Source organism: Triturus cristatus, chromosome 10 (genome assembly GCF_964204655.1).
Source record: "Triturus cristatus chromosome 10, aTriCri1.1, whole genome shotgun sequence".
NCBI classification, from domain to species: domain Eukaryota; kingdom Metazoa; phylum Chordata; class Amphibia; order Caudata; family Salamandridae; genus Triturus; species Triturus cristatus.
The window spans coordinates 1,022,217,196-1,022,240,841 of NC_140593.1; the positions used below are offsets into that span (position 1 = coordinate 1,022,217,196).

Consider the following 23,646-nt stretch of genomic DNA (forward strand, 5'->3'; position numbering starts at 1 on the left):
ATCTGTAAACATTTAATTGTATGAACATGTGTAACTATTTCTTTTTACTTTTCTTTGTTGTGCCCCTCAACAATGTTCTATAGCTTAAATCCATAGATCGTTCATATGGTACAAGTTGTTTATCATCAGTATTACTCTCTGCAGGCAACATAGTCACTGACCATCTTAGCAAGAGGATTAAGTTCCCACACTTCCCAAACAGAGGGACCCACAAGGATATAGTGATTTTAGTTAAGGTAATCTTGGTTGAGCTTTAACTCAGCCTAAGCAGTAAGGCAGTCTCAAAAAAGAAAATATGAGGTGATCTGTAATAACTACCCAGAATCAATAAACTTGGTTAACTTAGAAAAAGGTCAGTTCATAGTATAAATAAATTGAATTACGATGTACGAAAAGGGTTACAAAGATCGAGAACAATTGCTAAACAGTCATGAGAGAGCAGGCAATAAGGTGACCAAAATCTACAATGGTCAGTCAGTAGGAACATGAAATTAAAATACCTCCCAAAATGGTAAAAACGCTAATGAGCCATGGTGGCCAAGATAAACTGACACACTACCTCAGCCTAGATGAGGAATTAAGGTAAGTGGAGAAATTAACCTTCTCTCTTAAAAGAAAATTCTAATTGAATAAGTTCGAGCAGGTGGAACTAGATGTGTTGTGTGTTCAGTTGATTGCCAAAGCGCATGATGTAAAGCTGCAGTGGACAACATTTAGGAATAACAGAACTCCAGCTGGGAGATATATTTGGAGGACCCAAGTTTGACATAACATGATCAGTTTCGCATTTTCAAAATTTCCAACACCTTAGTGGGTTCCGCCAGAAAGAAGTGTTTGTCAATTTGACGAACACAGATTAACCGATTCAAAGAGTCCAAAAATCAGATGGAGCTACAGTGCAAAGCTCTGTGCAGCTGCACATAACGTTGGTTTGATTTAACAATTCTACTATGTAATGCTCAGGAGCTGCAGGTTTCAAAAAGGTAAAAGCAGTTTTGCAAAACCATTAAATCATTTGCATGTTTCATTATTACCCTACCAGCCCCAGTGGATTTGGAAACATTTCTCAGTCAGGGCCTCTCTTTGCTTTAAGAAGCAAGAGTTAGTAGTCCCAAACTTAAGGCAGCAAACTCCCCAGAAAGCAAACATCAGTCTACGGCAGACTCGGGTACTCCTGTTCATTGAGTCGATCATGAGACAAACTTCCATAGTCCTTCGAATAAGCCCAAAGGTACAAACATTCATGCAATAGATTGGAACATTTAAATGTAGATTTACTCAGGCAGGCTGCAAAGATTATTTTAAGCAAAATGATGCAGGAAAAGCCTCATCCGTTCTTCTTGGTGTCAGGCTTGTTCTGAAGATTCAGCTGTATGAGTGCTTAATGGGCAAACTACTGTGCCACTGTTAAGAACTGAAAAATTGAAGACTAAATTCGCCCTATTGTACTCCTACTTTACAAACCGTATGATGCCATTTCTGTCCTTGAAAAAAGGCTTATGGTATGGTGGAAACCTCACGAAGACCCCAGCAAGAAACACCCAACAGTGCAAAAAACTGCTACGACTGGAAAGTGTTTCCCCCAAATCATGCACCCATCCCTCAGTTATGAAGACACCTTTTATGAACCCTGAAGAATACCAGCACCATATTAAATAACTCCCCACATTATACTGCAGAGGGAAGAGAACCATGCAGTCTGGGCAGTAGCATTGTTGAACATGCCAAGATGAAAGCAAACCTATTTAATTCTAGATGGAGAGACAGGCGGTCTACGCCAGCGCCTGCTACTAATTTAGAAGCGACTGTAAAAACCATCTGAAACCTGATCAGAGGAAGAGTGTTAAAGAGAGTCATTTGCAAGTGCTAATTGAAATTATTTCTAGCTAGGTGTGTGCATTCGCTTTTTTAATTCACCATAGCTGGAAAAGGGATTATAGTTTTATTCATCTCTCATTAAATGAGAACTCAAGGCAGCTTTGGGCTTTGAGGCTTTCCGGCTTAATTATATATTGGTGGTAGTACTAATGGCTGCCAGCAAACCATACATAGGAAGGTATAAAGTCAAGGTCAAGATATGCTTTTTAATTGGGAGAGTGCCCTACAACATTGCCATCTGCCTTTAACTTGCCATGCAGAGCCATCAAAGACCATTAGACATTGGGGCACTGGCCTTTCGCACTCACACATAACCTACAAATATAACAGCCTGCGCCTCATGTTCAGATACCAAGGCAGGTAAACACCACAGCGGCAGGGCTGCACAGTGTTGTTCCTTTGCCACTATAAAATGAGAAAGGTTCAACGTATTGGCAGACTATGGCCCCAGTAGAACATCAAGAGTCCAGGATAAACAAGCACTGGCAAAGCCAACAGGCATGGCGTTGGCCTCCAATCTTTTCAGCAAGCAGAAATGGTCATGTAGCAAAGAATGGAATGAAAATCATACCACTTAAGGTCATAATGAGAAGTGACTAGACTGGGGTGGGGGCCAAGGACTCAAGGTCCCAGGAGGCAGCACGAGTGAAAGGAGGAACAGACGTGGCAGGAGGGGGCCATGCCTTTATCTGCTAAAGAGCACTGCCCCAAGCCCCGCTGCGAGGGACCATCATCACCCGGAAGAGGCTGGGCTGGGCCACCACTCCCACCTGGAGGGTTAAGCTGTCTCGAGAGGGTGGCTCCCTAATTTAGCAATGCTGTGAACCCCTAAAGAGAGAATGCCTCCGTGCTTAATACAATTATTTGGCTGGTTATCCTGTTACATAGAAGCTATCTGGTAGTTATTTGCAGATCCTGTTTTGCCGGTATATATCCTTTTCTCTCCTTTTTTTTCAAAAGCTGAATTGTTTTACTGGTGTTATGGGCAACTTAAGCTGCCGGGAGGTGGGGATAAAACAAAAACTTAACCTGCTCCAGTAGGCTCCACCCTGGATACCTTTCTATCCCGAGCAGTTTGGGTCATCCCTAAAGAGAGATCTGGCTGAAAGGCAGCTGTCTATGGACCTAAGCGACTATTTGCCAATTTCCCCACACAATTCATCCACCCAACGCCCCACTGTCATTGATGCTCTAATTGTGCCAGTAGGCAGAGATTCCATCAGGAGACTTACGAGCTCTCCATCAGTAATAGTTAACCCTGGCTCCTCGCTTACCAGTGAAGGGGACCCATCTGCTAAGCGGAAATGAAAAAAGTAAGGGCATCACCAATGGCTGAACAGGGGCACTCAAGGACTTAATCAAGACCAAACCAGAACTTGCGCAAAGTTTAATTAACTCGCACCAAGGATCATGTTATTGCGCTGGCGAACATAACAGGGCAACAAATAGTTTCAATTGGGTTTCACTGAAACTGTGCTCAAATTTATTTGCATCTCCCCTTTGGTGGAGAAAATAGTCAGTTGGGGAAAAAAACCATTACAAAGCTAATCGGCCATATTAATACATTCCCTAAAGATGGATGTGTGTGTGGAGGGGGGAGGTTGGGGGGGGGGGAGACAGATGGGAGTAAACAATAACCCCACGTCAGTATCACTTGTGATGACCAGTGCCTAGTTACCCATACCCCATCTATAGGTACAACTGCCCCGTGCGCAGAATTTCATCATCCGGGGCTGGGGAACCCCAGCAAAATATTTCGAAAAATTAGGAATTTTGGTCCTGCCACATTAATAGGAGCATTGCCCCCAACGGAGGATGTCTATAATCTACATCTTAACCTTCTGTTGAATTGTTGCCCATATGTGGGAGTCTTGAGGAATATTCCTGGTTTGTCTGCAACCCGCCTCGAAACAGTAATTTGAAAAATAAGGTGTGTCATTGGTTAACAGACAACTCGGACTTCAGTCTTGTAGAGTTTAAGGACATCCTCCTCGTCCAGAGATTCAAGTGGATTGGTCCCCTAATCAAACAATGTAATGGGGACTATGTGGTGAGTAATTGCAGTAACCCGAGTTTAGCTGGCCGGCTTATCTCACAATGTGCTCCACTGGCTCAGTGGAATCTCCAAAACAAACTTGTTATTGTTTTACCACTGGATTACTTTTATAGACCTCTTTCTCGCTCTCAGCCTAATAGGTTTGTTCTGCCCCCAAAAAATTCTCAATCAATGGTCCACACAAACACCTCTATCACTATTAAGTTTGCACCCCTAATGAACCTTGAGGATAGAATGACAATCTAGTGCCTGTCCACCAGCTGTACCAGAAGAAGGCTTAAATGAGGTTTCCATCAACTCGGAAGATCTTGTTTCTGTTGGGACTTCATCCCAGGCGTGGAAAATCATGGACTTACAGACCCATCTGAGATGTTGGAATATTTCCGGCTTAAGTGCCAAATGGACAGACTAGAGCTGGTGTAACCATAGCTCCATATTTGATATTGCAATGTTACAGGCAACTTGGCATCAAGGTAATATTGTCTGGGATGGTTTTGAAATGTTTGCTGCTAGTCTGGCCAGGGGCAGAGCACTGGGGAGAGGCTGGCCACAATGGTTCGAATCTCCAAACATTTTAAAGGTATTTCGAGTTGTCTGTAGTAACCCTAGAAGTTAGCTGTTACGGATGTAATTTGGTTTCTTATTAACTTTTATAATTCGGTGGTGGAGATGGGTTGTCAAATCTTAATCTTATCTGAAGTCATGAAAATCTTAATAACCAGGGCCAGATGAACAAATTTCACGCGATTGTTGGAGGGGACTTCAATGCAAGCTACAATTTAACACAATGTGATCCTTTTTGGTCTTAGATACCACTCCATCTAGCCAAAAGGCAGACCATAGGGGCCAGCATCTGTTGTAAAACCTTAAGCGGTTGGACCTTTGCAACCTGTCCAAAATTGCGGGTGACCCAGAGGCACAAGTTCCAACTTTTGTACAATGGGGAAAAGAAACCTTTATACATTATATTTTTTCTTTCCAAGGGTATTTCAGAGTGTGTGGAGGCAGGGGTCACCGTAGAAAGTGGGTTTAGTGACCACAACCTAAATTAATTATTACTACGCCTTCCAGAAGGCCCACCATTACCAGCCTACAAAGGTGTGTATGAACGAACTCCTAAGGACCCTGGTCTTAGGCCAAGGGGCAGGTGGTGAATATGAATATTCTGTATACTGTTACAGTTAAGGCCAATCTAATTTAGATTCTTGATCGACTTTTAGCTACTGATTGCCCAAAGGCAGATATGATGGTAGTCTTCGAAAGCCTAAATTGTTCCATCATTTTTTTTTTTTTAATTGCCTCAGGGAAGAACAACAAATCAAACAAGGTAAGCTGGTTTGAAAAGAAGTGTAGGATGGCCAACCAACAATTGCGCCTCACGCATAAACGGAACCCAAGGAATAGTACCATCACTACCCTAGCAAGGCAAGAGTATAAATCAGCCATTGAAAATAGAAAGCATATCCTCATAGAGGTAACCTGTGAAAGTCTGTTTATAACCTGTAAAAAAAGAGACAAAGGGCTTCTGGGATACTGTGAATAAAATAAATAAAAAAAGGACAGTGGGTGTTGAGAGTAATTTTCTAGGGACCGACATTAGCACAGCTAGTTGGACTAGTCATTTTAAACATATCTGCTCTTTTCAGCATGATCAGTGAACGTCCGGCAGATGACCCCTTACGTTTTCCCATGATATTAGATTTATTATTGAAGAGGTGTCCTTAGCTATCTACTCCAGACTCTCTAGAAAGGGATGGGTTCCCAACTGAGCTTTATAAGTAACATATCTTTACCTGTTATACCCAATGTCTTGAATGCTGCAGTACTCCACAGGTTCCTGACCTGATGGCAACTCGCTGTCCTAGTCTTCATATTTAATAAAAGCAACCGACAGGACCCCTGCTGCCACTGACCAATCTCTCTGTTGGATTCGGTTGTAAAAGTGGTTGGCCAAATCATCCTGCTTAGGATAGTGTCCTGGGTTCAGCAGTCTGGTGCTATCAATAGGAAGCAATATGCGCATATAGAAGGATTGGGGATAAAGGAACAGTACCTTAATTTGAGTTTACAGATAGGAAAGTATACAACTGCAAAAAGGGTGCCCCCTTTTTAGGTCTCACCTGAGCCACCGCTTTAGCGCTGCTCTCGCGAGAGCTTTTGTAAAATGGGGATTTGAAAGTGCAAACCAGTGCTTTCAGGCCACCAACTACAGTGCATGTGCGCCGGGCGCGCGCACCATTTGGCAGCCTGCGTGATCAATTTGCGGCCGCTTTGATGTTCAGTGAGCCGCGCGGCCACTGAGAACATCAAAGCGGCCGCGAAATGATTACTTTCACTTTAGCAGCCGCACGGCCGCTTTGATGTTTGATCGCGATCACTTTCGCGGCCGCTTTGCATAGCCAATAGGTCTCGCTTATAAGGTCCCAAAGGCGAGACCTATTGGCTATGCCAATGCTTGTTGCATTTATGGACTTATGCAGTGCCTTTTATCGTGTGAACCGTTCCAAGCTGTGGCTCATATTAGCCGTGATGGGTCTGGCCCAGCCTTAGATTGATTTTTTATTTTACCTGCATTATACTGATGGGTGTCAGCTATGGTTAGGAAAGGCCCAGAGGGGGAGTGCACCAACACTTTTCGGCTGTCCAGAGGCGCAAGACAGGGTTGTGTCCTAGAGCCGAATTTTGTTTCTTTTATACATAAATGGCCAGACACCTTTTCTAACAGCTAAGGGACTGGACCACCCCAAGGTAAATTCAACACCAGTTCCAGTTCTGCTCTATGCAGATGATGCGGTGTTACTCTCCTGCAAGCCTAACGGTTTATGTGGGCTTTTTAAGAACTTTGCCCTGTTTATGGAAAACTTAGACCTCAAACCAATAGATCTAAAACCTATTACATGGTGTGATGGCAACAAAGTATCCAGGTTGGACCCATATCCATCAAGGGCAACCTCATTACTACAGTGACTGAGTTCCCCTACCTTGGAGAGACCGTTGACACTAGAAGCAGTTTTTTTACTCGGCATTTCAAAACAATGTCTTTGTTTTAACCGTTCACTTGGGGCCCTGCATGATGTGCCTTGAAATGCTGGTAGCAAACCAGTTTTACCCCTTTCAGAAATACATATAATCAAATGTGTACCTGCTCTGACTTATAGGGCCGAAATATGGGGCTTCAGGGATTGTTTCAGGTTACAACGGGAGGGAAATCGCTTTTGCAGGCGCCTGCTGGAAGTAAGCCATGGTAGCCTACATTACTTTTTACATGAGGAACTGGGCATGCCAAATAGGGCCGATTTGGCGAGGCTCGCCCCACTCCTCCTCTGGACCTTGATTGGAGTGATCAGAAAGCATTGTTCACCCATGAAGTTACCACCAATTATTTTCTTTATGATCATGGGATCAGGATCCCGTGGCTGGGTTACATCAAGAAAACTGCAGAAGTACTAGGCAGGCTCGAACTGTTCACATCACCACACACTATTACGCGGGGCAAGTAAACCAAGGTGAGGGAGCTGTAACTGAATTTTGCAACTGCCAATAGGGAACGCAGAGATCTGACCAAACCTACTGTCTGAGATATAGCTGCAATTCAAGCGGACATGAGCACTGAACCATATTGGTCCATTTTGAAAAATGCATGGAAATGGGCTCTACTGACCAAATTTAGCCCAAGTATCATCAGAAGCCATCTTTGCTTCCCGCTAAGTCAGTTTGATATAAAATCAATCTTGATCTGTCCGTCTGATGAATCCTACCCTCGATCATTGGTATGCTTTTTTTCTGTAAATTTATCAGACGTAAACACCTGCCACCCGATTTAAAATTTTGTAGATTTAACCAAAATAGACCTGCTTTATATTTTCTTCGTATGTTATCTGATCCACTTGTGTGTCATGCAGTGGGAGGGTTCCAGAAAACTGCCCCTGCGCAATAGAAAAATAATGGAGAGTCAATGATGTTTCTTAATGTAACTGCATTTTATTTTTTCTCGCAATTCCCTATTAAAACAGGATCTTTTTTTTCCGGATATTTTAACTTCAGAAAGGTACTGCTTGACCCATAGTTTTAGATTTAAATGTACTTTTTAATTGATTTTGACCCACTTTATTTTATTGTGCCTCGTGTCCCAATCAGGCATTTTTAAGACAAATGGTTGACATGGTGTGAAGTCTTTCTTGTTTAACATGGAATTCTTGCATTAAAATGTGCTGTATATTTTATTCCTTTATGATTAAATTAAGATTTAATTGATGGTTATAATTCAGATGAATAATAGTCGTTCACTGAACTGTAGTATGCTGCCAGCATTTCCCATATCATCTGGAGTTTTTGCAACGTTCTTCTTCTTTCTCTTCACACATCCTTTCAGAAAGACTTAAGGATCTAACTTAAGGATCTAACTCCAGTAACGGATACAAAATCCTTCACTTTGTACACAACAGTAAATCGCATTCTAAATCCCTAAAATGCGGTTTAAGAGCCTGCTTCAACAGACGCTTCTGAAGATTATTCAAGAGATGATTAAATAAATAATCGTAACTCTCTGTGCTGGCACCAGCGCTGTACGAACTAAATTAACACAATGCCTTCTCGTGCTGCCTTCCAATAAACCACTCTCCCTGATAAATGCAGTGCAACGTGTACCAGGCCAGCTGGTTTCAGGAACCGGAAGTAGCCTGCTTACCACTGGTCGATTAAACACTGTAGGTGCAGCCAGCGTCTGATGCCTTGTTAGAGGCTATGAAAACGCCAGCACAGCCGTGGCATCTTTTATAGGGCCTGAAACCAAAGCTAGTCGGAGGTTGGTTTTAAAAACCTTTCTGAGAGGCTATGAAAACAAAAGACCAATTTGTCTGTATCAGGCCAGAAAACAAAGCTTGTGTGGAGAGTTTTAAAACGGATAGCTGCCAAAAATTTTAAAAAGCTGTTAAGTTCGGAAGTTCAATGGTTTACAAAGGCATATTCTGGCTGGCAGGTCATGTAATGGATAACTACTTGAAGCCACTCACTAGCTACAAAACTTTGAACTTTGCTTGGACACGGTTGTCTATGCCAAACTCTGGTGAATCTTAGTAACCCTGATGTAACTACGTGTTGTATCTAAAAATGCAATAGAGATTCCAGATTATTGTACATGTGACAGAATCTAAGCATTGCATGAATCTAAATCTTGGTGCACCGCCAGCGCTATGCCCAGAAAGTGGTTTACACGACTTTAACAGGATTAACTATATTAGGGCCACTGTGAAGTGAGGATATGCAGTTGTGGCGTTTTCCTAGTCAAACACACCACATAACTGATCTCCTGTGGCATGCTCTGCAGATATAAGAAAAAAAATAGTTTCTGTTTCAATCATGAGTTATTAAGATTGCCACACAAGAAGGGTAGTGCTGTGCCCGTCAATTTGCGAAAGTTATCTAGTCGCCTTCAGCAGTTAATTGCTGCAATCAGTCATTTGATGAAGTGACAACTTATCCCTGGTAGTGTAAAGATCCTATTTTAGATAGTTTGGGGTGGGCTTTAGTCTGCAACAGGAAACACAAACCTTAAATTCTTGAATGGAATTCAAACATGGATGATCAAGTCATTGCTTATTTGTCACTATTCTTTTCCTTTTCTAATAACAAAATCATGTTCACATCACAAACACAGCGCAAAACTGCAGTGTCTGTAAGAGGACAAAAAAACCTATCACAAATACGTTGCATGTCGTTTTAAGGTCCCAGGTCTTGAATTATAAGGCAAGTCCAAGGTACATATGTACATAATAAACACGAAGCATACATACTGTTCAATGGAGCTGTTCTCGAGCTCATGGGGGCTCTGTAACCAACAGAAGTGAGCCTACAAGCCAGTTAATATGCAAGAAGTTAACATGTTGAACTATATTAAATTACTTAAAACAGGATAATCCAAATCAACAAGCAGATAACGTAACTTGATGAATGGAAAAGCATTGGGCCAAAGGAGATCACAAAAAGTGATATCTGCAGGTTAGCTGTTCATATAAGGATGCTAGGACCTTCTCCTAAGCGCTGGAAGAGGTCAACAACATTCAGCTGCCACCATGCGTTATGAGAAACAAGGATTCACTACGGAAACTCATTAAAGCACAAGTTCATTTGTTCAATAGCTACTCAATTGCTGGAAACAAGGAATGCGAAAGATATTGAGAAACGCTAGCCTCTAACAACAAATGCCTTTTAATTATGAAAGCAACGTACTATGGACAAAAAAAAACGCAAAACAGACCTGTGTGCCAAGTGATCACGCGTGTGGGAAAAAATACAGTATAACTGAGAACGTGGGCCTATAAACAGAGAGCAAACGACTGTGGTCCAAATAATGGAGCTCAGTATAAATATTTTTTTATGAATCACAGCTCAGTCCATTAGTGACCACAGACCTAATCGGTTTGTTGTGAGGTCGGCAATGTTTCAACCTCATATACCGTTCTTTATGTCATCACCAGGACAGAGACAATGAAGGACAACTATTAAGGGGGACAGAATATACTCAAAGATGTCGAGTATTCAAGATCAATACTAAGAGGCTAGTATACAAATGGGAACAGACACTACGGTTGGATTTGAAACATTAGCCCTCACTGTGGAAGAAAAACAAAAAGAATTTAACAAGAAAAATCAGTGCCAGTCTAAGTGGCCAGTTAAAGAGAAGATTACTCTCGATTTGAGTGTATAGAACTGTGAAATGCAGACAAAATGTGTGCAAGATCTATAATATATACACACACACACACACATATACACACACACATACACACACGAATAAAAATACAAAATAAAAAAACGTATTGAGCCTCTGAATGAATAGGATACTCGCACCCATCAAGAAGTGCGACTTAATCTTTACAAAACAATGGAGGAGGCAAGTATTCAGTTCATCAAAAATTTTGTTTGCAACCTTCACTGTCCGGAAGGACTTCCACTATGCGAAGCCCCACAAACTAGCAAAAAAGATGTCTGCAACACTAGAACATGTGTCTTAGGGACAGCAAAGTTGGAACTTATAACAATAACAGCGATAAAGGATATTCTAAATTAATGAAAAGGATATTCTAAATTAATGAAAAGCAAAACTCATGACAAAGTGGGTCTTTGGAGTCCCAAACATGCACACTGCGGGCAAGATTCAAAAGTCTGACAGACCCCACGTCTGCCATGAATTCGGATGGAGCCGGCAGATCTTGCAAAACGGGGGTGACCGGAAAAAGGTGCTACTGCTATGCATTTACACCCTTTTGGTTTGTGAATTATTACATCATGTTGCTTCAAAATTAAGAAGGTCTGCTACCACTGCGGTTTCACACTTTGGGAAGTATTAAAGGTAATTGAGAGAGGAACCCAATACTCACATGATGGAAAAAAAACACATGCTGGGAATCTCAGGTGTCGGGATACAAAGCCATTTTCTGGATCATTCCAAATAAGATGCACTTTTGCCTACTAAAAACAGAACATCCGACATTTTAGTAAACTTAAGCCACTAGTCAAACCTCTTGCGAGCTACAGAAGGAAGAACACATTGAAAGCTACAAAGGGGATGGGTCAGAGTTGGGTAGAAGTTGTACATCTGTTGTAAACCATTGCATGAGCCACTCCGCCGAAGCCACAGCTCCCTCACCTCGTTCAGAGGTGGAGGAAAACTTACGGGTTTTTGCTAGTGGGCACACAGCTAGCACTACTTGTCGGAAAACTCTAGCCAGCTTCTCAGTTTTCCAAGCTCAGCTTATTTAAGTTGGGCTTTCTGATCTTTTCTTTCTTTCTGGGTTCAGTACACAAGGCCTGGTGATGGTGATCCGAGGTATGAAAAATGACCAAAATGTCTTACGTTGGGAGGAAACTGCCAGCATGCCAGAAACTTTTGAGTTTTACTTTTGTTTATAACAAGCTAGCCCCCAGTTTAGTGTTTTTTTCTAAAAAAACAAACTAATGCTGAGGAGGTCGCCATAGTCTGGTGAGCCTTTTTGGGTTACTCTTCTCGTAAAGTGCCTGCTCAAGAAGTGGGGAAGTCATCATATCACAGTGGTGTGGGCTGCCTCGGAGACTCATGGAGACTTCCACCATCGTGGCATTTTTGCAATCTGCCAACGAAAACCACAACCACTTCCTAACCCTTCAGCTATGCTCATGGTAGAACTACTCTACCAAGAGGGACTATGTTGACTTCAAATATTTGTGGTGTGGGCAGGGGTACTTTAGAGGCTGGGGTGCGCAATGTCTTCAATCTTATCTGGCCAAGAAATCTTATTAAACACAAGGAGATGATGGACGGAGTGCTGAACATTGCAAACGCTCATCCCCAGTCACAGATCTGGGTTGAATCCATCATCGTTCTTTAGCTTACTTTGCCACCCTAGTTCAGACACAGCTATACGCAAATCAGTATGGACCCTGTGCCTCATGGGAACAGTCCAGACCGAACTGCCAAGCCATGTCTTCCCTGAACCGGAAACAAGCATCCTGGGATCGGTTTCGGGCCAACAGTCCTCATCAGCCAGGCTAGCTTGAATCCAGTGGCAAAGTGAGCAAGGGACCCACGTCTGGGCATACCCTACCAACTTAGGGCGAACAAAGCAAACACAAGGAGATGATGGACGGAGTGCTGAACATTGCAAACACCCCCCACCCCCAGTCATAGATCTGGGTTGAATCCATCAACGTTCTTTAACTCACTTTGCCACCCCAGTTCAGACACAGCTATATGCAAATCAGTCTTGACCCTGTGCCTCATGGGAACAGTCCAGACCTAACTGCCAAGCCATGTCTTCCCTGGACCGGAAAAAAACGTCCTGGGACCAGTTTCGGGCCAACAGCAAGAAATCATAATAGCATTCAAAAAGTGGACACAAATTAATCTATTCTCAACTGTCATTTAATTAAATGGAAATTCCTGCTTTTCGATCATGTTATAGACCCCTAAAAAAACTTCTCTAAAGGTTACTTTGACCTGAGTTAAGTAGAGTGATCAACTATTGTCATGATGCAAGGAATTCAATGTGCAACTCAATCCAAGTTAATGCAAAAGCCACCTGTGGGTGCAGAGGGTCTGGAACCACCCTATCAATCTGTGCAGATGGATCTGGAAACGGCAAAGATGCTAAGGGCTCTGGCTGGTAGCCCCTCATCCACGAGTGCAAAGCATAGTGTCAAGAGCCCATTATTAGAAGCACATGGGTCTGACACCACACAAATCAAGAATGCAGATTGGTTTGGTAGAAGTGGTCGTCAGAAACCCACCCACGACTGCAAAGGAGGCTTGCCGGACCCACGCAGAAAAACAATGCACCCTTGGCAGTGCCCACGATAGTTAATGGACGGAGGCTACGTAACAAACTACAACAAGAAGGAGATTCGGGTTTGGAGTACAAGATCCACATTTTTTTGTTTTATTTCATTTATCATTTTTAGGTAAGCCACAGAACCATGCAAATAAACACACTACGTGGGTAACAGAGTAACAAGAGTAGTGCATTGATGTATCAGAAAAGGCCATTAGGAGCAGTAAGAACATCACAACATAAGTGAGTCAAAGAAATAAAGGGAATGAGGGAGATTGAGTGGTGGTGACCTGGACACATTTTAGAACTGTTACAACAATATATGTACAGACATGACAAATATAATCGGTGGCACATACATAGACATAGTAGCGTCACAAGTCACTCCGGGTCTCCAGAAACAGTAGGTAATCTCGAAGTGGCTGCCTGATGTCTTTAGGCCGCGCAGAGGGGGGCTGTCACAGCACAGATTTCGCAGGTGGTCCCTCAACAGATCGGGCTGCCCAACCAAGCAGTAACGAGTGGGCAACATCTACTGTCCCAATGTAATACAATCTCTCGCTTTGTCAGCAGCAAAGCAATAGCCTTGAACTTAACAAGATTCATATTTAACCCAACTATGAATCGTGTGCGATAATTTATTGTTAATCGGCGAAGCAATGACAACTTTCCAAAGTGAAACCCTGCTCCAAGGAGTGAAACAAACTCAAAGGCGAGACATGGAGACATCAACCCCTGCTCACATAGAAAGGCTCGGCAGAAGTTATTTTTGGAGAGCAGAAAAATAATAACATCTGATACATCAGAGGCGATGCGCCTGACCCCTCCACCGAAGACATACGTGCTGTGTATGGAAGGAGCAAAAAGCTTGCTAATGGGTTTTGTCCGGCCCCGAGCATGGTGCTCCCCTGTGCCACAACGGCATTCCTACTCCCATCCCACTCTGAAATGTAATGCCTGCAGGCTACAGCGCAGAGGAAGCCGCCACGTCAGAGGGGGACCAGGCCTACCAATCGATCGCCGACCTCGAATGTATTCACGCTCTCTCCCGTGACACCTGCGCTACCTAGGAAGAGGGCAAACGTCCAAGGTGGTGAATGACACTTGTCATATCGATGGTAAACACAAGCTTAAGTGTACTGTAAGTACAGTAGGACATCCCTTCTATATCTGTTGGGCCGTTTGCCACACTCTGATGAGATCTTTAACAGAAGACTACACAATTTACTATAGCATTCACTAGTTTTACTATGCTTCAACCCAAGTTACCTGCAACGGTAGAGCGCTCAATTTTCGCGGGTCCTTACGTGACTATCTCACGCAGTCAGAGGGTTTTACTTTACGTCCTGGGACTTCTAGTCCTGGTTATCACAATGGTAAGGTTTGCACTACAAGTCACAGAATGCAAAGCAAAAGCAGAATGAATGCGCTACTCCTGCATGGACCTGGAAACCTGAGAGTTTTAAACAACGCCCCGCAGAACTGCCTAGGGTCAGCCATTGTGTTCTGATTCAATAACGAGAGTCACACAAGATCTTAACACAACAGGAACAATACAATCAGCATAGGGAGTGGCTCAGACATCTGAAAATAGGTGTGGCTCCCACTTCAACTAAGCGCGACCCCAATCCTGCTGGAGCCGGATGCATGCACACAAAGTACAATCCTTCAGGGACACAGTAAAAAATATAATATTGGATCAGTTCATTTTGTGCATTCTGAATCTCACAATCAATTCCAAGAGAGGGAATCTTTTAGATACCGGTCACAAGTAGGAAAGTTCCGCAATGGGAGAGACGGGAGTATCAGACAGACTACGTGAGTAAAAAGCAAGGTGTAATAAAAAAGGCAGTCAAGGTGATTGGAAGCACTAGGTCACGATGAACATTCCTGTAAATATACACGCACAAGGGATCTCACAATTTTAACACACCCACGTCTCGGGTGGTTACACTGAAATAAAAAGATGCTGTTCAGTGACGGACCCAAGAACCTGACAAACACTGGTGGAAAGAACCAGAGGGTATTTGACATACAGTCAAGCAATCTGAAAGATAGTGTCTTAATCCAAGTTGGCAAGAAATCTTGCACACAACGGACACTGGGTGACTCAAATATCTGGCAGGTAAAGCAAGTTGCGGTGTTCTTAATCTAGCAGGAAAAACAGTCTGGGGCATCCAAATGCCCTACTAGAAAGAAAAGGTATTACTTTTCATAGCAGGCAGTGCAGTCTGGGGATGCACAAAACTGTTAAGTGTTGGAGATTTCCTTGATGATGCAGGGAGTGTAGATCAATGAGGTTCCTGGAAGGGAATACCTTGCAGCAGGGGAGTTCCCTGGAACTGGCAGGCACTGCAGGTTGGGAAGGTTCCATGGATCTGCGAAGTAATACTATCTGCACCTGCTGGCCCTTCTTACCTGCGCAAGACCGGGTCTTCCATATCTTGAGCAGAAGGATGATAATAGCCGCCAGGTGAGACAGATCTCCAGTAAGTCTGAAGACGTTCATGCTGAGGGGGTTGCTGCAACCGGGGCCCTGGTGAAATAACGCTGACTGACTGCACACCTGGCAATGAAAGGGCCCGGTTCCGTACTGCAGCTGGGGTAGGTCTGAAAATGGCGAGCGACGAGCGACGTGGCCCGGGGACGTGGCCAAACATAGGAAGGTGGAGAGAGGACTCTTGGAACGCACCGCCCCCTCGGGACGCACAGCAGCATAGCGGACATCTTGAAACGGATCACATTGGCAAAACCATTGTCCCAATGAGGTTTCAAGAGTGACTAAATCACCGCATATAAAATGTAAAATAAGAGGTATTTATGATTAACGTTTGCTGGAGTCAATTTGTTTCAGCATCACTTGACAAAGAAATAACGTATGACTATAATTTTATTACTAACCAGTATAAAAAATACTATAAGAAAACGGCAATTTTTCAACCAACGAGGAATTATTAAGAGCGCGTTTTCTTATTGTTTAATTATTTATTCTTTGTGTATATTTTATTTAAATTACCAGTTATGTGGACTCTACTTCTGTTTCGTAATGGCCACTTTAATACGCAGAGCTGTCGTCTGGATGCCTAGGCATTTACCAAGCTTGCTTTTTTTTCAATCGTAGTTACAGGAGCGGCCATCTTGCACTGTCAAGGATTTTCACTAAAAGTATATTGTTAAAAAGGATCCAATTTGAAACTTTCCCATATTTTGATTGTTTGCTAAACATCACCTACAATTAATAATTTCCAATAGCAGTATTACGACTAAATTAATGTTGTAGCTCTTATAATCATCTAGTTAGTGTTTTCAATGTTAGCAATTATCATTAGTTTTCCTAAATCAGAATTCCTAATGATTTTGGTAAGAACTTATTGAGTTCACACTAGCATAAGTCTTTCGCTCCATCGACGTCTATCAGAGCTCTCAGAAATTCACACGTGCAGCAAGTCTAGTGGAAAGGGAACGTAGCCAATGGACGCGGCAAATTGAGTCAGCCGTACGAATCAAATGCAGAGTAGCATGAGGGCGTTTCAGTGAAATTAACATTTTTGGGGGTATAATCACTTTTAAACTTATTTTGGCTAAAAAAAATAATTATCCACTTCTATATTTCAGACATAGCAAAATTATGGAGAAAAAAAACGCAGGCATCATATAACATACTATCTACAACACAGTATAACTGAATAATATTTGAGTTAGTCAATTTGGCAACTTTAAAGATGTATCAAATATATATTTCATGTATTACTTTCTCTTTAGACTCTCTCTTTCTCTCTCTCTCTCTAATGTTTGTGCAGTTTAAGTTTGGTTTGTATAGCAAGCATAACATTTCCTTACTATAACTAAGTTTTAACCTTTGTGTTATATATATATATATATATATATATTCACTGAAAAAACCATAGGTTTCACACATGTTATAGTTAGCTGGACATTTTACTGATAAAAAACCAATGAAATTCCCCCGTTATAGTTAGTGCAGGCAACTATAACTCACGCAACCGCAATCCTCTGCTGATGCTAATACTGTATTTAGACACTTATTTGCCCATGTCTTCTTCCATGAAATTTTAGCTATACATATATTACAAATATTTTTTTTTCATAAAGACACATATGTCATCAGCAGAGGATTGCGGTTGCGTGAGTTATAGTTTCCTGCACTAACTATAACGGGGGAATTTCATTGGTTTTTTATCAGTAAAATGTCCAGCTAACTATAACGTGTGAAACCTATGGTTTTTTCAGTGAATTTGTACGGTTTTTTAAATGCTAAGTTACTTTACGCCATTCGTGGCGTGCGCGCCCAGTTAACGCAGTTCGTTCCGTGCGCGCACATTGCGCTTTGCGCACCGTGCGCGCACAGTGAGCACGCTGTGCGCTTCGCGCACCGCGCGCCCACTTTACGCAGTTAGTGCCGTGCACGCACGGTGGTCACGCGGTGCGCTGCGCGCACCGCGTGCCCACGTTACGCGGGATGGGCCATGTACGCACGATGCGCTTCGCGCACCGTGCGCACATGGAGGACATATTATGCGCTTCGTTGTGAAAGGTAATCTTTCATATTTTCGTATAACCGGATAAGCCATGCGCAACTGGTGCCCTTCGGGCACCATTTGCACATGGGTTGTGGATAGTGTGGATAGTTTATTTTTTTAAATTAATGTTTACCGTACGCGTACGGTAAGCGTAATCGGCGAATTTTCGAAAAAAAATAAAATTGAATTTTTGGCCTTGGGGGTTCTTTGGGGACACCTACATCTATGCTAGGTGGTTAGGAACTGAATACACTGCCCCTTTAGATGTTTTTTGCCTTTGTTTTTGCTGCCCCACTCAGAGTGCGAGAGAGAAAATGGCGGCCGCCGCTTCCTGGTTTCGACCGATTCGAATGTTTACTTAGATCTAACAGCCAATCGGCATCGCGCTCGCGCACGCCACCGTACGCGTACGGTGCGCTTACCGTAAGCGCACGGGAAGCGCACCGTAAGCTGGCTCAGATATATATATTGATTTAAATGCTATTTTCTCAGGATCTACTGAACAGATTTACACCAAACCTACAAAAGGCACTTCCTTGACCTGAGGACTACCTCTCAGCCAAATTTCAAGTAACTCTGTTCAGCCGTTCGGGCTGTAGCTGTGTCTAAAGGTCCTATGGAAAAATGCATGGGAAAAACGCGTTTTGGGACCACCCTTTTTTCTCAGCCCCCGCTTGATGAATCCCCCTGAGACTTTCAGGGTAGGAGCGGAGCGTAGCGCCCCACCTATTTAGAAAATTTCTCGAGGATTCCTCGCCGGGGCCAAAGTTATTCCAAATAGAATGTTGCGGATTTACTATGGAAACAGGGTCCTAACTATAACTATCTACTGGCGACCGCCAGTAGATAATATATGTGTATATATATATATATTATAGAGATATATATATTCATATCCAAAGAAAACCCTACTCCACTAGGAAGAGAGCACGCACATGAGGAATGCTGAGTTCAAGGGCCCCGACCCCACTAAAAACAATGCATCCTGGAGTCTATTCCAAACCCAGGATGAGTGCACTATACGCAAAAACACTGTAAACTCTGAAACCTTCCAATCATTACATTGACCCTCTGCCATCGAACTTCCTCCTGGAAGTGAGATCCTCCTTACTAACATTGTGAACTAAGATCTTATATTCCGGACTGCCTAAAATCGCGGCAAGTTACCCCGATCTTAAAGAAACAAACAGCTGATCCCACGGACCTGCATAACTTTCGCCCAATCTCCAACATCTCCACCATGGCAAAGCTCCTGGAGAAATGTGTGCTGGCCCAACTCTGCAACCAAATCGACCATTACCAACTCCTGGACCAATGCCAATCTGGTTTCCGCCCGGGCCATAGCACAGAGTCGGCTCTAACGCATATTGTCGATGACGCACTAAGAATGCTGGACCACAATGAGTCGTGCCTACTTGTAACGTTGGGCCTCAGGCCCACATGGAGGGGATTGACTGACGCGGACACAAGGTAATCTGGTGTAGTAACTGGTCTCGAGCACGTGCGCCCACCTCTTTTATTGACAGGGTCACCTGACTGGTGACGCCTGTGGTGGGTGGGTGTAAGGTGTGTTACACTTGAGGGCAGAATACTAGAACGTGTCTGGCTAGACACAACATTCCTCCCACCTTAATGAAAAGAAGGGAACAAAGGTCCAACCTGGAAGAAAAATAAACAAACATTAAATAGCACTGATTGAGTTTCTTCAGGCCGTTCTCCAGGCGTCACTGGAGATTTGGACTGCATGGCCATGATGTTTTAGTTGTCCTTGGCTAAGTGCTTTAGACCGGCCTGGTCTCGCAGTGTCGGAGTCTTTGTACAGAATCCAGCATCAGTGCATTGGGAGCTGTGGTGAGGTCCACTCTGGAGGATCTCTATGTGTGAGGCCTTTCGGTCTTCGACTGCGACCTCCCTGCGTCCTGTGTGTGACGAGGAGTCGCTGCCGAGGTATTTCTCCCGTCCGGACTCCTGTTTCTCGCGAACTCCACCGAGGCTCCTTGTCCTTGGATTTCCACGTGACCACGTGGGCTGTGCGGGCCTTTGTGTAGGCCATGCTTGGGGTCGCTGCAGAACTTCCCACAGGGCCATGGGCTAGTCTTGTGTGGTCCCAAGGGTGGATCTTCCAATGGCCAGGTGCGCTCTACTTCGGTATGCTGCAGGTTGACGGGGGCACACACAGACGGTTCCTGGGTGGCTTACTCATGGAACTCCGGTTGTTTGGAGTGTGCGGATTCGCGTTGGTGGTGCGATGCCCCTTGGTGGTGATGATGAACGGTAGTTGTTTCTCAGTTGGGCATTAGGCGGCGGTCTGTTGTCTTGGGTGAGTTCGTGGAGCGAGAAGGGCTGGAGGGGCTTCTCAGCTTGCCTTTATCTTGCTGAGGTTGTCTTTGCCCGTGTCATCTGCGGTGAGGCACAGGGTTGTCGTCTGACTTATCCTGTCGGTATTCGGGACTGACTGGTCGCGCGGGGAAGCGTTGGAGAGATGCTCGCGTAGCGCTGGCGGCTTATGTTTGGTTCTTCTTGTTGGGCTGTCTCCAGGGACATTGGTCTGGCTTCAGGACTAGACCGACTCACTGGGACGCTTTGGTGAGAAACTTGGTTCACGCAAGCTGCGACTTCCAGTTGGGTCTTCTCCGTGGGCTGTCTCCCGGGGCGTCGGTCTGGCTGGTGGCTGTCTGGTGTCTCTGGGTGTGCTCCTCCGGTGTGGTGGTAAAAGTCTTCTGCCCTGTCGCTCTGCTCCTTTCCTTATGCCCGCCTATGGTGGTCGTTTGCCCTGTGGCACTGTGCCACTGTTTCTTCTCTCTCCGCGGAGTGGCACCATGTCACTCTCTTCTCTCTCGTTCGACCAGGATCTCACTTGGAGGTGGCGTCCTGCCGCGTGTCTTGTGATGGTGTCACGTGGACCTCGCAGGGCGCCCAGACGGTCTCGCCCTTCTTGTGAGCCTGTCTCAGGTTTGTACTGTTGTCAGTAGGACTTATACTTCCTCTCAGGAACTTTCATTAGACGGTCTCACCTTTCCTGTGGACCCGTCTCGGAACTGTCCTGTCAGTAGGACTTGTACTTCCTCTTGGGAACTTTTATCGGACGGTCTCATCTTTCCTGTGGACCTCTCTCGGATCTGTCCTGTCAGTAGGATTTGTACTTCCTCTTGGGAATTTCCATTGGCACCATCTTTGTTCGGTGATACCGCAGAGGTTCTCCTTGATGCCTTCTGCATGCCTCCTTCTCTTCGAGGAGGTCATGCATTTCTGGGCGCTTGCCCATGTAGTCACGCTTCTGGGTGCGTCTGTCGTGCACCTCGGACCTGGCGCTCTTCTGCCCTCTTCGGGGTAACAGTGATTCTGGTGGTCTGTCCAGCCACCTCTTTGACCTCTTCCTGGTCACTCCTGCTTGGCGCGCCTCCGACTGCGCCTTTCGTTTTCTCCACTGGATGCGCTTGCTGTACATTTTTGTTCAGTCTTCTGTTCCTGAGACTGTAGCAGCTGTTCCTGTGCTGCTGCGTACTTGCTTGGTGTTGTATTTTCCTCTTCAACATCTACGTATGGAGTTACCTCTTTTTTTGCAGACTTTGCATGCCCTGGCAGTCTTTATTGTGATCTCACTATGGTGCACAGTCTTTCTATAGCGCTCTCCTCCCATCACTTGTGTTGCTTTCTTTCGCACTTTGCCCTGTGGGAGCTTCATCTAGCACGGGGACACCACTGCAGTAGGGGCTGCTTTGTCAGCTCCTACTGTCGCTCAGTCCTTTTCACTTTTGTCTCACTGTTTGAGCTGCCATTGAAAGTTTTGTCTCCTCAGCAGCTTCCCCACGCTGCCAACTTTTGCTCAGCTCTTTTCTTAGACATGGTCCCGTCAACAGCCAGCAGGTGGCATTTGCGCTTTACGCTTCAATACTCGGGCATTGCCGCTTTAAGAACCCCAATCAATTTTTCAGGCTGCTGGCTTCGCATAGCTCCTCCTGGTGCTTTGAACGTCGGCCTTGTGGAGTTAGGGGTTTCCAGCCACATGACGGGGCACCTTCTCAGGCGGACATCTCCTGGGGAGCGTGCTGGCTGCCAGCCTCGGCAGGACCTCCTTCTTCACCGCAGTGAGTCTTCTTTCTTCTCCTTTTGTTTGTCCTTCAGTGGCGTTGCCGGGGGGGCACTTCTGCCACGTCCCAACGCTTCCTCCCCTTAGCTGATTTTCACCCGCTATCACTTTGACATACTGTCCTTCTTGCTTCACGGGCTGCGCAGGGATCGCACGCGTCTCAGGAGGTTCTCCCGCCAAACGGTTGTATCTTCTCTACTCGCCGTTCCGATCAGCCGCTCGCCGGATGCCGTCTCTTTCCTTCTCTGCCCTACCATTGCAGCCTCTCGGCTCACACGCTGCTCAAAGTGGGGGCAGTGGCTGCTGCCAGAGACTGTGGACTGACTTCGCTTCGGGGCAGTCTTCTCATACTTGCTTTCTTCGCTTTCTTCGCTTCGCTGCTGGAGCTGTTGCTGGAGACTGCGGGCTCTATTCCTGGCACCGCTTCTCTTCCTCGCGGGACGGGGAAGTGGTTAACTTCTCCACTCTCCATTTTATATTTTAACATGCAGGGACACTCAATCACATACACAGTGTCCCTGCATGTTAAAATACGTGGGTAGTACCATATGCGAACTGAAAAAAATAATTTTGGAACATATCCGAGTCACAAAAAACAAAGACAGGAATAATGCAGTGGCAAGGCATATGGAAACACACCACAACGGGCACTGGCAAACTCTGAAATTTTATGGGATAGAGACTGTACCTGCTAATGCATGTGGAGGCAACAGAGAAAAAAATCTGCGACGACAGGAGTCAGGCCATATTCTGAATCTCAGAAGTACGACGCCTCATGGCCTAAATCAATCAGAGGAATTGTACATACACATTTAAATTTAAAAACTCTCTTCCTCCCTTAGTGTGTAACAAAACATCAGTCAATATATCACCATAATTTAAACAGAATCAAGATCCGCATGAGAATTTCTTTACCCACTGGAGGGTATATAAAGAAACAGCGCATTCCTAAAAGGAATAAATGGAACTATTGAGCTTGTGAAATGAAATCCCACAGGAGGGCAGAAGTTTTGAATTGGATAAAGTAAAAAAAGACGCTTTGAAATGTAACAAAAAAACTGGGCGGCAACATTGTTTATTTACAAGTTTGTAAAGGAAACATATATGGTGATATCGTTGTATCAAGTTTTTTTATTTTTATTTTTATTTTTTTAAAAACCTTTATTTGTGCATATGAAAAGAACAAATACGGGCCTACAACCGTCAGGCCGGCCACGGTACGGTTAAGCACTGGTACAAACATTACATCCCCTGCGCATCCACGGTCAAGATTAGCAACGAGTCATGAGGTATACACTGGAGAGATCCTTGACACCAAGGAAGGAGAAGTGAAGGTTAATTTTAAGGTTTTCAAAATAATTTTATCAGGGAAAAAATCAGTAAAGAATAAGAACCAAGGAGATTCGAGTCCGCAAGCTAGCTTCACCACACGGGAGAGCAGCAGCATCATTAAAACGGTCATGGAAGGAAAATCTCAGGCATTGAGGCGATGCAGTTATATAACAGGATAGTCACATGAGTAAATATGCACCCCTCCAGAGCCGCCCCCCCTCAATCCACCCCACACCCGGACCCCGAATCGAAACAAGTATAGCGCAGAGACATAAAAGAAAAAGGCCCATAGAACTAAGTAGAAACAGTGAATTACCCCCCCACCCTACACCAATGCGGAGGCTACGGCCTGCCCCCCCCCCAGCATAGTGCCTGTCGCCCAATGAACCCGAAATATAGACAAGAGAGAAAGTAGGAATAGAGTAAAGAAAAATAAGAGAACAG

At 44.4% G+C, this 23,646-nt stretch overlaps 1 protein-coding gene across 1 annotated transcript in view; it reads right to left on the bottom strand.

The window, feature by feature from the left end:
* Positions 1-15,908, bottom strand: part of KDELR2 (KDEL endoplasmic reticulum protein retention receptor 2) — a 68,543-nt gene extending 52,635 nt beyond the window's left edge. Inside the window, exon 1 of the mRNA XM_085629028.1 lies at positions 15,658-15,908. Coding sequence (XP_085485154.1) covers positions 15,658-15,748 — 91 coding nt within the window. The 5' untranslated portion in view covers positions 15,749-15,908. The remainder of the gene's footprint in view (positions 1-15,657) is intronic.
* Between the last annotated feature and the right edge of the window lie 7,738 nt (positions 15,909-23,646).